This window comes from Pongo pygmaeus, chromosome 5 (assembly GCF_028885625.2).
Source record: "Pongo pygmaeus isolate AG05252 chromosome 5, NHGRI_mPonPyg2-v2.0_pri, whole genome shotgun sequence".
NCBI classification, from domain to species: Eukaryota; Metazoa; Chordata; class Mammalia; order Primates; family Hominidae; genus Pongo; species Pongo pygmaeus.
In genome coordinates this window covers 54,345,348-54,363,307 of record NC_072378.2, presented here as the reverse complement: position 1 = coordinate 54,363,307, position 17,960 = coordinate 54,345,348, and the positions used below count along the sequence as shown (strand labels likewise).

General features: G+C 38.0%; 2 protein-coding genes across 2 annotated transcripts in view; both read right to left on the bottom strand.

The window, feature by feature from the left end:
* Nucleotides 1-17,960, bottom strand: part of LRRC1 (leucine rich repeat containing 1) — a 130,501-nt gene that overhangs the window by 80,168 nt on the left and 32,373 nt on the right. Inside the window, exon 2 of the mRNA XM_054491307.2 lies at nt 1,778-1,895. Within this exon, the coding sequence (XP_054347282.1) occupies nt 1,778-1,895 (118 nt within the window). The remainder of the gene's footprint in view (nt 1-1,777; nt 1,896-17,960) is intronic.
* LOC134739727 (proliferation-associated protein 2G4) lies at nt 2,316-3,940 on the bottom strand. The gene is made up of 2 exons (XM_063666270.1): nt 2,556-3,940; nt 2,316-2,462 (listed from the first exon to the last, which is right to left on the bottom strand). The coding sequence occupies exon 1, from the start codon at nt 3,739-3,741 to the stop codon at nt 2,557-2,559; it is 1,185 nt and encodes a 394-aa protein (XP_063522340.1). The 5' UTR covers nt 3,742-3,940; the 3' UTR covers nt 2,316-2,462; nt 2,556.

Sequence of the window (17,960 nt, the reverse complement as noted above, 5' to 3'; positions counted from 1 at the left end):
GCAGCCAACCTTTAGAGTGGCTGGTAATCTGACCTGTACCCTATGTCTTATGACTGGCATAAAAAGATAAGTTGGGTCAACCACTCTTCACTGAGAAATCCTTCACTGGCAAACAAATGCTGCAGCAGGGGCAAAAGCCAAACTGTACATAAAGAGAAGTCACAAAAAGAGGCCAAGACAAGCCAGTTCCAACAGAGCAGTTCAGTGAGGAGGGAAGAACAGAGATCCCACAAACAGAAGTGGACACACTGGAAAAGAGAGGCCATGAAACCCCCAAGATAGTGTCAAATGCAAGCTTGGTGACACTGCTTTTGATGTATGTTAATTCCACCCCACCTTCCTTACAATCAAATCCACTTTATCTAAGTAGATCTGGGTTCCCTGCAACCAAATAAGCCACTCTAAAACAAGACACCCTCCCAAAAAAAAGTTTTGTTTTACTTTTTCTAGTACCTTCAAAGTAAGAAATAATTTTCATGCAAAATAAAAGTATGTCATGATCACATGGCTAAACTAGAAGACAGTTTCTAATTTATGGAATGTAATAGATAACAACAATTTAAAACCTATTAGAAGTTGGTGGAAAGGAGGAATCATTTTTTTCTTCACCATATTTCCAACCAAGTACTGATTACCATTGCTGTATTATAACAATGATCCACAGACGAATTATATGTCTGTGACCTGGGGTTTCTGTCAAAAATATCAGACTGAAATATACAGACATAAAGATAATCGATTCAGAAGATACCTATAGATTTTTGTAGGAAAACAGAAGCAAAACACAAAATAAATCAGGTATGTAATAGGAGAGAAATAAAGGAATTACCTTTTTAATAAATAATTCAGACCTTGTTCAAGACTATCCTAAGGAAATTATACCAGGGTCCTTACAAGAACTGAATTCCATCGCTAGACAGGACCACTGGGAGTTGCTACTTTAATTTAATAAATCAAATATGCTATAACAAGGAGCAGTACCAGCCCATTTGGGAAGCACTCTAAGGGGTACAAAACTGAGGGTTAAACCAAGGTACCCATTTAAAAATGAAAGGCATTTGAGTATCCCATTGGGGTATCTATTAGGATGCCCTATTCAAATGTTCAATAAAAATGAATCAATAGTGGGATCTGAAAATCAAAATAAACTCACAAATATACCACACAAATTGAAGTGGGCAAAACCACCAGCAGCCTAATTAGAAACAAATTAGGGACAGAAGATGCCTGAACGCAAGCAGGTCTGTTCACTACAGGGAGAGCATACCAAGCAACTGAGACACAGCCAAGAGAAACCAACCCTTCTCCAGGGCAGGTTTCCTTTGCCACAGCAGCACCCAAGCACTGGACAAAAACCATGCCACCAGTCCTCAATATCATGTTCAGCAAAATAAGTGGACAAGGTTAAATGATTGCCCAGCCCACTCTCTAACTCTAGGAATCAGATTGAACTTATTTGGAGAAAGCTGTCTCCTAAAACTTCTGTTATGAAATTTTTTTTGGAAAATGCCTATAAGTTAACTGACCTATTCAAAAATAGCATTAATTTCACCCCAAGAATCATACAGTTTTCCAATAACTATCAGGGAAAGCAACTCCAGTAATATTTATCTAGCTATATTCGGGACATGGATGAAGCTGGAAACCATCATTCTCAGCGAACTATCACAAGGACAAAAAACCAAACACCGCATGTTCTCACTCATAGCTATATTTACTAAAAACACCCCCAGCATCTGAAGAGACAAATAGGCAACCCAAGTGGAATCCTTCTTACCATTTCGAGACACATCTAGTTCCACCAGCTGCATGAAGTTTGCTATTTCTGGAGGGAGCCGCTGAATTTCATTATCACTAAGTCCAAGCTTTCGTAATTTGACTAGCTGGAAAAATTGCTGAAAGACAAAAGAGTTTAACACAGATTTCACATATGTTTGTGTCATAAACTTTTGGACTACTATGAAATGTAAAACAATGTCTTTTAAAAACTAATGAAGGTTGTAGCAACATCAATTTCCTAACTTTGATGGCAGTACTGTAGTTGTGAAGATGTTACCATTGGGAAAAACTGGGTATAAGGAACCTCTCAGTACTATTTTGAACTTCCTTTCAATCTACAGTTATTTCAAAATAAAAGATTTTTAAAAATTAATGAGCAACTTAATGAGAACAGTCACTCCTTTAAGCTATCCAGTAGACAGAAATATCGACTTATGAAAATTGACATTAAATCTGCAATGCTAAATAGACATGTAAAAATGTCTTTTTTATTTTTATTTTTTATTTTTTTTTTGACTCCTGATTTTATTATTCAATTTCTTTTTTTCATTTAAAGTAGTCTTCCGTGGTTGGGAAGCCTCGCCTCCCAAGACCAGAGTCAGTTGGAGCTGGTTGTTGTTGGAAGGGAGTGGGTTGGGGAACTGGGGTGGGGGCAGGGAGATCCCCCCGCTCTGCTGGCGTTCCTAGGTGGAGAAGAAGAACTGCACTTCACAGAGTCTGGGGTTTGGTGGGAAGGGGATGAGGCAGGAGCAGCAAGCTGGGGAGATGGGACCCACCTCAGTCCCCAGCTTCATTTTCTTCTAATGTTTCCCCACTGGTGGCATTCTCTGCAGTCTTGGAGGCCTTCTTTTTTTTCTTTTTCTGGGTTTTTCGACTTGCAGAACTCTGGAGGAGGGCCTTTAGCTCTGCATCCTGGACCTCCATCTCAGACTTGTAGAGGTCAGGCTCGAAGGGACCACTGGTTATCCGCATGGGGCCATTGGGCATGAGCAGAACTGTAAATTTAAACTGGGCAACAAATTCACCCTCCTTCTCATAGAGAACATTAAATGGTTGCAGCAGTTCATGTTTGGCGCACTCCACCACACCCATCCGAGCCTTCTTCTCATCTTCAAATGCTCTTAAAGTAAACGGCATGGCATCAAAACGCCTTTCCACCTCACTGAAGAAGGCACGTGAAGTTTTCATTTTCAGTCCATACTGTTTAGAGGGGTCTCGTTTGTAAATAGTGGTTCTCTGTCCTGCATCCTTGGCCTTGCCCTCTCCTGAGCTGACGAGAACATCCACAGCATATACTTCATGTACCTCAAATTCAGCTTTTTCATGGTCCTTCTTCTGCTGGTCTGTGGGATTCTGGATAATGGTTTTTTCTCCATCGATGACATGCTGCTTCAACTGGTGTGACAACATACCTTCTATTGGCGTGCAGTTAAATGAGTGGGCGACTTTGTTCCAGGCTTCTGTCACTTGTGTGTTCTGATTTCCAGGTTTGACCAGGCGTAGGGCAGCTTCAGCACAAAGGTGAGCTGCCTTAATAACATCTGCTTTCCTCCCTGTTACTTGGGTCCCCTGAGCTACATCAACCACAAAAGTATGAGCTACATTAGCAATGAAGCCATCCACATGGACCCCAAGGTCAATTTTTACCAAGTCACCTTCCTTGAGAATATAATCCTGGTCGCTCTTCAAAGGGGAGAAGTGACATACACAGTTATTTACCGAAATGCTGGTGGGAAAAGCAATACCTTTCTTCATTTCCTTTTCTTTCTTGAAGATTTTCCCTGTTTCTTCCATAATCATGGCATCACCTTTCTCACACAGGCTCAACACCGACACACCTGAGCTAGATGCTTCCACCAAGGACCGAAGTACCCTGTTGGCGATGTCGCCCCCCATCTTATACTTGGTCACGACCAGGTCCTCAGCGATAGTTTGCTCCTGCTGCTCGTCCTCGCCCGACATCTTCCTACTACCACCACTGCAGCCTCGTTTCCCCTGAGCCGCCGCCGCCTCTGTCTCCCTTCCCAGCCACAGGCTGTGGTCAGAGTCCCCTCGATCCTCGAGGAGAGGGCGAGCCAAAGCGCGAGCAAGCAAGGGAGCGGGCAGGCAGGCGAGAGCGAGAAGCTGCGAGCGCGCGGGCTGAGGCGCAGGGCACGCTGGGACCGTAAAAATGTCTTTTAAAAATATTATTTAAATTTTAAAATATTTTTAAAAGACATTTTTTAAAGAAATTATTGTATATCAGAAAGTATAATAAATATCCCACAAATGTGTGCAAGCAAAAAATATATTTTTGACCAGTCTAAAAAGTCTGCACTGGATACTTCCATCAACCATGGCAGACTGAGTACGTGCTCTTTCCCCATACTTTTTAAAAACTATATTAAAATGACACTAAAGGAATTTATATACACATGAACATAAATATAATGTGAAATAAGCCCATGAAGACAAAAAATGAAAGAGTACAAAAAGCAAACTAGATATGCAACAAAATCCTTTAAGCTAGAAAACAGAGGGATGAATGGTAACTAATAAACAAATCGAAACAAAGCTGAAATTTAAGCCTGTGGGGCGAGTAGCCAATAAGAAACTAGGTCCAGGTACCTCTAAGGAAAGGAGAACTGATTGAAAATTTATATAAAGAGCAGTTAAACTGCCATATTCTCTTCTCTACCCTGCAGAGCCAGGCAGGAGCCTGGAAATTTCCTCTCCAGAAGAGGTAAGTTCTACCACAGATAAGCACAGCTGAGGGCAGGGGGTAACATAACCATGCTAAAAACAGGGGACTGAGACAAAGCCTGGTCACTACGATCCCACCCTCTCTTCTCCCTGCATCCCGGCTCCTGGGCATGAGCACAGACTTGCAGACACTAATCTTCCTATAAAGAAGCTTCAGGTTATAAGCCTCACCAACACACGGAGCTTCCAAACAGCCCCACCTCACCTGATCTCCACTGCCACATGCAAGAAAGAGAATGTGTGTGTGCGCACACAAACACACACACACACACACACATACCCCCCCACCCCAGAGGAAACAAACATGATGCAGGAAGCAGAAAAAATAATTCCTCAACCAAAAAATAATTAATATCCTCAGAGAAATCACAGATGAAGCAACACAACACCATAAAAAGCATAATTAGAAGAATTAGAAATAAGCTTTCAGAAAGTGAAAAACATTGTAACATTGATAAAAGAATCCCATAAAAGAGGTGAAAAATAAAGTTAGTAGAGTCCTCAGAAGGTGGAATAAAAAGACGAAAAGATCGGAAAGTGGGAGAAAAAAAGAGAGGAAAACTAATGGACCGGTTCACAAGGTACTAAAAAGTAATTCGTAGTTCAAAGAGAGAAATACAGGAAACTGCAGGACATGCTTTTTCTGGTTTGAGAGGGCCCACCATGCGACCAATAAAATGAATGAAAAAAAAAAGTACATACCAAGGCATACTATAAGATGTTAGAACTCCAGAAATTAGATTCTAAAAGTTTCCAGGCACAGGAAATACAGGAAAAAGGTCTTAACAAAGAATTGGGTATCAGAATGGCACTGGACTCAAAAGCAACCTTGAAAGTAAGAGGGCAATAAAGCAACGCCTTCAAAATTCCAAAAAAATCATTATTCCCAACCTAAAATTATATACCCAGCCAAACTATCAATTAAGTATGATTACAGAATAAAAACATTTCAGTCACGCATGGTCTCAAAAAGTTTAGTTTCCTCGCACCTTTCTCAGGACTCCATCAAAATATGTAAGTAAACTTAAAAGAAAAACAACCTGAGATCCAGGAAACAGAATCAACAAAACAGAGAAAGGCAAAGGAAATTCCCAGGATAAAATCATGAAGGGAATTCCAAGATGTTGCTTGAATATCAGGCCCCAAGAGCAACCCATCTACACTGCAGCAATATCACAGCTTCCAGAGGGAAGTTTTGAAAAAATAAATAAAAACACACCTGAGGAATTATCTGACATGTTTGGAAGTATCAAAGGAGATTTACAACTCTTTCAGAATGTTTGGTGATAAATTAGAAATAGGCATAAAGAAAACAAAGCAAGCAAAAGGAAAGAGGCTTATTAATTCCAGGGAAAATATAAAGTGAAATAATATATAATCATAATATAAAATTTGATTATGAACAGTACTTACAGTCAAAACATTATAATATCTATATTGGTAAAACAAAATTTATGTTATGTCAATATTGAGAGAATGGGAAAGAAACTGTAAGAACTAAAGCCTCATGTTCCGTAAAAAGAAATTCTGTAAATAACTCAAACAGGAAAAAAAATCAAGCCGCAAAAGTAAGTCATTTAGCAATATGGAGGCAAACATTCGCAGAAATAGTCAAAAGCCAGAAACTGGAGTGGGGAAGGAGGCAAGAGGCTGCTGTTTTTCATTATCACACTAAACAGCTTATTAGATTTTTAAACTATTTGCATACATTACTCTGCTAAAAATAGAAATTGAATTTACAAATGAAGAAGTCTCTACTAAGATTACAGGATGCTCCAAATGTTAATTTTGTAGGATGCTAACATTTAATAGACTTTATCTTTCTTTTTTTTGTTGGTAAAAAAGATTGTATATTTATATAATCATACAATTGCCTCTTGGAAAGCAATTGAGCAATACGTAAAAGAAAAAATCTTTTCAAGTCCACTGAAATACTTCCGGGCATCTGTCCTCATAACTGAAAATAATGCACAAATACATCTTTGCACTATTATGTGTAAAAATAAAAAACTAGAAAACATACATTTCAAATAAGAAAAATGATTGCATATTATTAAATAATTCAATATTATGCAACAATAAAAATAAATATTATAAAGACCACAGAACTTGAAAAAGATTTACCATGCAAATACAACTAAAAAAGAAAACAAAATTGCTGATACACTACATTAAAAAAGCATGTGTGCATGTGGACTGACAGGAAGAGAACAAAGAAGAAAAAAGCAGTTATGTCAGGTGACAATGCATGAATGACTTTTTAATTTAAAAACCATATTTTTTTAAAAAATAAAATGAACTATAAATCTCAGCAAATGAATGCTACCAATTAGCTATACAAGATAATGAGGAAAGTGCTCAACTAAAGGACTAATCCTTTGCATTTCTTTACTCATGCAGTTGAGATTTAATTTCTTAAGGAAAGATATTGAAATGTCTTTATACTGGCTGAACTAAAGCATCAGCCAGCACAAAAGCCATTCAATAGAGTCACATATTTGAATAACTGAGCTTATGCCAATTGTTCAGAGTCTGACAGTTTCACAATACATCAATGTGTTTACTCAAGCATGAAAAGCTCACTTTGTTTTCTAGGAAAGGCATAATAGCAAAACTACAAAACCCATCACCATTTCCATACATTCTGGGACCATTCAGAAATAAGACAAGAAATCAAGTCAATAAGGTACTTAGATGTACAGTGAATAATAAGTTCGCTTTACATCTGTGGAAACGATAACCTATAAATCCTCACATCCAACAGAAGTCCTAACAGCACGCAAATTTAAGGTTTGGTTCTGCATGTTACCAGCATCCGCCACTAGAGCCTGTCACAAATACTACTTTATTCAACTTGGGAAGTACATGCCAGATGTAAAAACAACCCTATCTGACATGATCCCAAATGAAACCAGTAATTCCTTAATCCTTCCCTCATTATCCTGATGTGATCTTAATATGGTATCCAAAGATCAACACAATGCCAAAGAAACTGTATTAAATTCTCAAATATTCAACTTCCTTAGAGAGTCAGGAAAAATAACTCACTAAGCTATAAACCCTTCTGCCTTGCCTTTGAGATCAGCCAGAGCCCATGAAAAACAATTCCTGTAGCTGTCTTGGCAGGACGCCTCAGCGCAGTGCAACCATGTGACAGAACACACAGACACCATTCTTCAACTCTACCATGTTTGATTATAGCTCACTAACCCACTTAGAGCACATTCTGTACAATTATATGCAAAGGAACCCAAATTGCCTCGGGTTGTTATGCTATACCCATCTTCTTAGAGCCACCATTGCTTTTAGTAGATACAGCCTTTAATTTGGCTAAATGTTCTCCCATTCTCCATTTCTGACAAGATTCTTTTCCTTCTTTTTTGGTAGAGTGTTAGTACTTCCCTTCTGCTTTTTAGAAAGGGACAGTGAAAATCTCAGTCCTAGAAGAGCTGTGTCCCCTTTTATTATTATATGGCCAAGGATCAGTCAATTGTCCCCCAGTTGCCCAAACTTCTCCTCTGTACTATACAGAAGACATAAACCATTGCTACAGATTCAACTGGAGAACAACTAATGTAAAGAATGCTATTAATTCCTGAAAAACTATGGGACTCCTAACTATAATGACACCAAATTTACTCACAGATTTCCTTCCCAGAGACATTCTAACCGATCACACAAATCTTGACCCCTTTTCATCCTACATACCTCTCATACCATCCCTACTCCTGTCCCCATCAACCTAGACTGCCTTTTTGGTCAACCACCTGTATGTGGTTGTATGGTAAACCAACAGTTCTAATCTCAAGGTAAGATGCACAGTATACATCATTTGTGTCATCTGGCATTGTTCTTTTCTGTGAGACTTGCAAAAAGTGACTGTGACTTTGTTATCCAGAAATTATACTACTAAGTATAGATCTTTAAAAAAAAAACTCTCACATATATTTTTCCAGAATATATATATAAAAATGTGCTTGAAATAATTATTTATAATACCCCAAAACTGTAAAAACCCAAACACCCATAAATAGTGGATCTGATAGAGGTATTATACTTTATTACAATGAAATTCTACACAGCAATGAAAATGAAAGCTTACCGTTAGTCATGACATGGATAAATCTTAGAGATAATGTTCAGTGAATAAAGCCTGGCACACAAAAATGCATACTATATTATTTCATTTATATGTTGAATAAATCACCTGAACTAATTTGTTTACAGATGCGTACAGAGGCAATAAAACCCAAAAGGATAAGCAAAGAGTGATTCCTATAAAATCAGGTTAGTGGCTACCTCTAGATATAAGAGGGAGGATTATGATCAGGAAAAGCATTCAATGGAAGCAGAATATGTAATTTGATACAAGTTTTTGGAGTCACAGTAATGTCCAATTTCTTAACCTGAATGGCAGTGACAAATGTTCACTTTATAATTTGCTGTAAGCTGTAAATTTATGCTTTAAGTTATTTTCTATATATGTGTTTTATTTCACAATAAAAAAAAACTTTTTAAAGTTTTAGACTACTTACTAATTAGGAAGGAAAATACCAATTACCACCAAGGACATCCAATTATTTAATTCATCAAAGTTAATAATATTAAAGAGCAATGGCATTAGATCTAGAGGAGGAGGAGAAGTGACCATTATAACCAAAACAACAATGATAATGATAATAATACAGCAGTTAACCTCTACTGAGGGACACTATATGTTTGGCAGTAAGCTAAACACTTTACTTGGATTACACTCCTTAATCATCTCAAGGTTGCCACAATGCTGATACCTGCGCATATAAGTTAGCTTTTACTGAATAACAAACCATCCCAAATTTGGTGGCTCAAAACTACATGGATTTTTATTCCTCACGTTTCTGTGAGTTGGTTAGGCAGTTCCGCTGCTGCTCTCATCTGGACTCATGCATCTACATTTGGCTAGTGTCAGAAGGACTGGAAGATCCATGCTGGCCTCACTCCTATGTCTAGCAGTTAGTGCCAGCTGTCAGCTAGAGCTCCTCTGTGCTCCACAAGGCCTCTGTCCTCCTCCCTTAAGCTAGAGTGGCTTTCTTATATGAAGCTCCCAGAGAGCATTCAAAAAGGGCAACGGCAGAAGCTGCAAGGACTCTTGGGGCCTAAGCTTGAAATTTGCCTGATGTTGTCCTTTCTGCCACATTCCACTGGTCAAAGCAAGTCACAAAGTCAGCCCATATTTAAGGGAGTAGAGAAATCATCTTCATTTATAGATGGAAGGAATGGCAAAAATCATGTTAAAAAGAGGGAGAGGGTGGGAAAAAAGTGGTAGATTAAATAAGGTAGAAACCTCAGATATGCCACAGAACACACATGAAAACTGGGTAGATTATGTACAAAATTCTATGGTTGATTATAGAGTAATGACTTTTCTAAAGCAAATTAGAAGAGAAAATAATACACTGAATAAACTTTGGCTAAGATTCTTTATATATGAAAAGGATACAGACAAAAAGAAAAGGCCAAGAAATATTCACAGAATACTGAATGAACTAGTTTGGTTAAAGCAGAGAATTCAAACAATCATATCTCACATCCAGAATTTGAGTTTGAAAGGGTTTTAGCAAACACTCATAAATAAGTATTAGTTAAATAACCATGAATGAGACACTTTTTGTCAGTGTGTTTGGTAGAGGTGTGGAATAGGAATATCTCTGGGTGAATCACTTAACTTCTCTGGTCCTCTTGTTTTCTTGTGAAAAAATAAGCATTAAATGATAAAGGGCTCTTTGTAGCTCTAAAAATTATAGAATTGTATTTCAAAATACCTTCCCTGTGCCAAAAGAAAAATGAAAATCCTGTTAGCACACAATATAACATTAAGCATGAAGTTAAAACGCATAAAATTACAGAAAGCAGATTAGCAGTTGCCTAGGAAATGGAAAATGACTGCTAATGGATATGGGATTTCTTTTGGGTGATGAATATATTCTAAAATTGATTGCGGTAATGGTTGCACAACTGTAACTTTATTAAAAACCGAGAATTGCACACTTTGGGTGAATTGTATGGTGTGTGAATTATATCTTAATAAAGATGTCAAAAATGCACAGAATTGGTAGACATTAATGAAGAAGGAATTCCTATTAGTAAGAAAAGACTGGGCTGGGGATACACAGATACTTTTATTTATTTATTTATTTTTATTATTATTATTTTTTGAGATGGAGTCTTGCTCTGTCGCCCAGGCTGGAGTGCAGTGGCCATGATCTCAGCTCACTGCCACCTCCGCCTCCTGGGTTCACACCATTCTCCTGCCTCAGCATCCCGAGTAGCTGGGACTACCGGTGTCTGCCACCATTTTTTGTATGTTTAGTAGAGATGTGGTTTCACCATGTTAGCCAGGATGGTCTCGATCTCCTGACCTCGTGATCCGCCTGCCTCAGCCTCCCAAAGTGCTGGTATTATAGGCACAGATACTTTTATTTAACCGAATCCCTATAACCAAGTGAGGTAGAGTTTTTTTTATCTCTAGTTAACAGATAAGGAAACTGAAGACCAGCAACTTTACTGGCTTCCCTGATACTGCACACCAGTTAATAATATTCTTTAGGAAAAATTCCCAAACAGAGCCATGCTGGAGGATCACACAGTAGAAATCCTCAGATAACTACCTGGTAAACAAAAAACACTGGTGTGAAACTACATTCTAATCAGCAAACCAAAACTAAGTCATGCTGGAGGTGGAGGCAGGAGGGTAAGCTAGGAAAGAAATAACTACTAAAATTACCAATGCTGTCAGATTCCATCTTGATTGACAAGTTGCGAGTGGAAGAAAAGAGCATGCTAATGAAACCTACATGTGAGAGCACATAAGTGGGGTTGCTGCCAATCCAATCCAGACAGAGAGAGTAGACATGCAAGAAATCTAGACAGATAAGAATGAATCAACTTCTAGAGGATCAGGGGCACAGAGATATAACAAACATCCAGATAAAGCCTTGGGCAAGGGAAGGCTGAAAGAAACAGGGAAAGCAGAAGACAAAATTTGATACAAGTTTATAATATGATATAGCAAAAGGGCATACAAAGAAAAAAGGCTCAGCTAGTTCTAGTTTCTGAAGGCAAAGGGGGAGGTATCACAGAGCAGCAGGACAGTCTTGGAGAAACTCAAAAGGACGACACTGTTCAACTGGGAATTAGAATTTTACTAATGCTGAACAATTTTCATAGACACAGAATGGAATTCCAGAGAATCACAAATACTTAAGAATTTGAAATACTGATTCACAAAATAGTTTATATTCATGTACTAATAGGCCAGGTGACAGACAATAAATATGAAATAAGATAAAGGGTTCAATCTCTAAATAAAACTAACCATTTCTTCTATAATCTGAAGAGATATTTTTCCCTGCCCATCTATTTGCCCAGAAGACAAATAGCATGAGAGAGATCACGGGGGAAAAAAAGTCCTCTCCTGCTCTAAAACATAATTTTTAATAGGTTCATGTTTCAGAGGCACAAGTACCCTTTTCTTTATGTAACAAAGGAAAGAGTGCTGACTCCTTTCCTTGCATGACCAAATTTCAGAGAAGCAAATTAGTTTCCACTGAGTGTTAGCATGTGTGTGCTTGAGCATTTATAATAAAGATGCTTACATTTATTTTGTTCAAAAGATTTATCTTTCTAATTTTTCTGGCCTCCCCTAATAACTTTATCCTCTCATTTGCTGTATATTTTAATGTTTCCAAGGTGCTTTCATGCATTATTAAGCTGTCACCATTAATGATCCTAAACAAAGATATAAATGCCCCAAGGTTGCCCCCCATAATTAAAATAGCTCAAGGGTGAATCACTTTGAAAACCAAGAAACCAGGCATGTTTTCTGTACTGTGCTATGATCAGAAGGGTGGATCAGACTGGTAGTGGCAACTGCAATCACTTGGAGAAAAGAAGCTTTTACTAAAAGCAAAATGGATCAGGACAGCATTACTTTAGTGGTAACTTGACTGAAGGGATGAGCTGTTGAATGGGAGGACCAGACTGATGGTGCAGATGGAGAACTGATGAGAGCTGGACCAAGCAGGGTTGGTACCGCAGACGGAAAGATCAACTATGAGGAGAGAAAAAAGATATCGAACTGAAACTAACAATAGGGGAATGATTAAACACAGGATGGCAACTGCATACAATGAACTATTACATGGCCATTAAAAATCATGTTTCTGGAGAATATTTAATAATATAATAAACACTATGTTTTAGGGTTAAGGGAAAAAGAAATGTAAAATTGTATGTATGTACAGTATAAGTCCTATTTTATTAAAAAATGTAATAGAAATTTTAGGGAGAAAAACTTTTTAAAAAGGTAAATCTGCTGAGAAAAAAAGAACTTAGGCCAGATGACAGAGGATCATTCAACTTCTTGGTATTGATGTTTTGTACAACAGAAAATCAAAGATTCTACTCATCTAGAAAGGGTTGTTTTTCCTGCACATTTTAACCAAATGTATCATCAAGTAAAACTTGAAAAGAGGGGGATATAATCCGTTTACATACAGAAAAGAAAAAGGTTCTTTCAAAAAGCAGTCAAACAGATATCAAATAAATTTTATTAAAGTGTTTTTTATATTTTGATGTGGGATTTTCAATAAGGTTGCATTTTTCACACATTGTACTCAGGAAAGCATTACATGACTCAAATGGAATAAAATTTTGTTTAGTGGGCATTGTGCCATGGATTCAATACAATTTATCCAAACTAATAGTAACAACAAGCACCACATACATACTATGCCTACTATGTGCAAGGTTTGAAAATGGAAGAGATTTCAAATAAGAAGTAGTCTTTATTCCTAAAGGACATCCAGGAAATGACACAGGACAGGTGGATCAATAATTAAAATACAAGGTAGAAAATGAAAATCATAATGAGGCACAAACTGCCATAAAAGGATAACAAATGGCTCTTGTCATCATAAACCGTATCTGTTATGCTTCTTCCGAGAAAAAAACAAAAGTCAATTAGGCGATTTTATGGTCAGTCACATCATACCAATAGGATCAAAGATTCCCATGAGGCATCAAGTAAGAATGGATTGTTCAGAGGAACTGCGTTAGGAAGATTCTTTCTGAATTTTCTCAGCAAATACACCAACATTAAAATCAGCACTCAGAGTACCTTCTGAAGTGACAGGCCGAGCAAAGAAAAAACTCACGTAGGCAACACTGATAAGTCCTGATCATGGACGACAGAATACTTTAGGATTACCTATTATCCATGAGAGAATACCTTAGTTAATGTTTTTAATCTCCTTAAGCAATACGTCGATACCGCCCCTAGCCAAGGTTTGATGTTTCTGGACAGCAAGCAAGAAATGGAAGACTCAGGCATTGACATAGTACTTCAAAAATTAATCTGAGTTGACAGATTACAATCACTCAAGAATGGCCCATAACTTTCTAAGGCAACATTTAATAGCACTTTGAGTGCATACAAATTGTAAGTAATGGAGGAAAGAAAAGGACTTTATCTGTTACTCTAAGTAATGCTGAAGATGACCTAACTGTTTTAAACCATTATCAGGAGATCTTGAAGGGTCAGGGAGGGACCTGACTAACCAGTTAATACAATTTATTGCAGCCAAGAATTCATCTCTTAACAAACTGCAAGATGGATTAAGCCCAGCAATGGTAACCATGATATTGCTACATTTATTCTGGAAAGTTTGTTTCAAGGAATGCCAAAGCACTTTTCCAAAAGGGGCGGGAGGGTATGGTCAAGCAATAGAATATCGCAAACACTAAGAGAACAAATAACCCAAACATCAGATGCATACATACTGAAATCCCACAGGATTCCAAACAATTTAAATATGCAACTTGGCTTTTTGCAGTTACAAAGAAGTCACGTGAACTGGATTGACTATTTAATGCCGTTTGTTCAGACTGTTAGGCCCTAACCAGATTTCAGGTATTCAGAAATATAATGATCCAATTATAACCACTGTAGAATTTAATAGTAGAGAAGGGCTTAACTTGCCTCAAAACATCTTCTAACATATTCTAAATATACATAAGCTACAACATATATTGTGGTATTACCATAATCAAAGTTTAAGATCAAAATTGTGTGATTTTATTATGTTGGTGCAAAAGTAATTACGGTTTTTACCACTATCTTCAATGGCATCATTCAATAATAACTATATATTATATATATATAATAACTATATAATAACTATTATTCAATAATAATGCCATTGAAGATAATGGCAAAAACCATAATTACTTTTGCACCAACATAATAAAATCACACAATTTTAATTGCAATAATGGCATAACTGAATAATGCTATTGAAGATAATGGCAAAAACCGTAATTACTTTTGCATCAACCTAACCAACCTAATTGTATAAGGGTTCTTCTCCATCCAGATAGGTTTACATTCCGAAGTGTTTACAGCTCCTGTAAGAGGCAGTCTTGTACCTTGAAAATAAATCCTCTCTAACATTTAAACCTCTCACACATACTACATTCACAGTTTCCTACTGGTTTACCAAAACAGTTAAGTAAAAAGGCAAGATGGAAAAAACTGAGAGTATATTCCCTAGCAACTCACAAACAGTTATGCAAACACAAAACAGATCTCATGCTGATCACATTTTGGCTCCACAAACAGAACTTAAATATTAAATTCTAATATTAATCCAGATGAAGAACCACAAAGACAAGGCCTAATTGCAAAGTTTTTGAATTCCCCTACTGTTTAAGGAACAAGGCAGACCATTAGTATCCAACAAATTCTACTCAACTCCCATGTCCTGAAGTTACATCTGATTAGATGCGAACATCTAACAAGTCTGCTTTCTTTGTGACAAGAAAAGGCAAAGCTCCTTTAGAGCCACTTCTTTAAAAACTGCTCCTTTTGACAGACAGTCTTTACATTTTATTTTTACTGTTTACCAACAACCTACGTAAGATGTGGAACTAACACTCCTGGCCTTCGTCTAATACAAGAATGTGCAGAAATGTTGGGTAGTCGCCCGCAGGCCACCCAGTGAGCCATCTCACTACCACAGCATCTAAGGACACAGTTCTTTCATTGCAACTCAGCTCTTAAAATACAGTGTGCTTGTATTTGCTGACCAGCTGGTTCCTCTGCAGAAACACTATCTAGTGAGTACCTTGTTCAGCACATCACCTCAAGAGTTCTCTGAGTCAGAAACCTCTCTTTGTGACATGCAATCAAAAAGAATATTCAAGAAAAGAGGAATGCAGGAATTCTATAGGAAACTCCCAATCATAATCCCAAAGTAAAGTGTTCAGGGCAACAGCATTCCTGCACCAGGAAGTAAGCAACAGCTCCCAGGTGTTCAGACCAAAGGGCACAATCCGTTCTCAGTAAGCTCCCAGGACAATTTTCTGAGGTAGCTCAGTGGTCCCAATAGCTTCTTTGCTACCACTTCCCCAAGTTCCTACTCCTAGCTGAGAGTCCAATTTTTTACCCAGATTTGTATAATAAAAGGAAACAAGATCACCCGTATCATGACTCACTATGTCATATCATTAGCACCAACTAGGGAGAGACCTTGTTCTGGTACCATAGGCCCCTTTTCTCTCTGGAAAGCACTTTCCACAGCCTGGTATTCCAGGCCCACAACTCATCAAAGATTTCCTTTAATGAAGAACATCTCACATGCGTGAGTGAGAGCAATTTAACATTAAAATGATTTATTACTAGACAGATTTCGAAAGTCTAATTTCAAAAACTTTACAACACTACTTTTTACAAGAACGTCTCTAAAATAATGAGAAATGCCTCTCAAGTGCCAGACATTAGGCCAGGCGCTCTACATACATAATCTCATTTAATCCTAAAAACAACCCTGAGCCAGGCAGTTACTTTGATTTCACAAATGATCCAACTGAAGCACAGAGAGATTACATGCCTGGGTCCAGATTACATAGATGTGTCTGCGCCAGGATTCAGACTCATGTTCAAAGTCCCAGCACGTCTACTATAAAGAGCAAGGCAAAGAAGGTGCACTGTGGAGCCCAAGTTCTATAATCCCAACTCCTCAACAGTTTACTGGCTGTTTGTGTGACCTCATACAAGTTACTTAATACAGTGAATACAGGTTTTCAGAATAGTGTGTGGCATATGAGAAATGCTTAATATATGTTAGCCTTAATTATTACTATTAAACCACCACATACCACATCTTCCTATATATCCAAGTTACGAAAACTTTTCAAGAGCAAAAATATTAGATCTAATGATAACACCTTGGTGCCCTTGGAGTCTACTGGTAGGATATGGCTAAGTGCTAAACAAGAATCATGCCAACTTTTAAGACTTCTTTCATTTTCAAAAACAGAGAAGGACCACAAACAAAAAGATATTATAGCAGAAATCAACAGACTGCAGGGACCAAACGTCTAAAGGGTCTCAGGACTAATTAACAAGTCCAGCAACCCAATCTACCAAGTATTCAAGCTACTATCCAAACATAGCATGTAAATTTAAAGAAATGTTTTTCATGCTAATCATCAAAAACAAAGCAACAAGTGAGCTAAAACATACGTGAAAGGAATGGAAGGAGTTCAGGGAGGCTCAGCATCTTATTGCAAAGTCAGCCAACACTGAATGAAGGGTGGACCTAAACTGTGCACAAAAGGAACACAGGGTGACAGAGGAGGCCTAGATCCTGCCCAGGAGAAACAGCTGTACACATCGGAAAATGGAGACAAGCCTGGCTAGGCCAGCCCCTCCGGCATCAGCCTGCCTGGCTCAGAACCAGATGGGTGCTGCCCTGTTACAGGGCTCCCAGGTCCTAGCCCTGTGAATAACTAACAGCAAAGCTTTGAGCACCTAAGATGGCAAATAAACTCAACTAGATCTCTGTGCTCCTTTCCAACATCAACAGCCTGTGATTCTCTAATTATGAAAATAAAGGAAAGCAGATAAGACAAATTACCCATGTTTCTTTTTTTTTTTTTTTTTTCTTTTTGGCCTTTGAACTAAGGGCCTCCAACTCTCCAATGGGTTCTATTCCAAACATCCATTTCTAGGTCAGAGCTAGAAGCTCAGAACGCACTTCCACATGCACGGGACCATTACAGATTGTGATTAAGTCTTTAAGTAAGCCTATAAAGGTCTGCTCAGCCCCTAATGCAGCGTAAACAGGTCTTCTCAAAGCTTTCCAATAGCTATCCACTAGTTATAGAACAAAGCACAAGCTCCTCAGTTTCACATTCAGGGTCCTCATGACCTGGCACATAATAATAACACCACCAACATTTTTGTAGGTTTTGAGAGCTTATAAAATGCTTGCTCATATCTTACACTAGCAACACAACTGCCCAGTGAGCAATCATTATCACAAATTGAACTTTGAAAAACAAGGCATGGAAGGTATCAGAGCCACACCTTCAGCAAACCTCTCTGGCTTCCAGTCCAG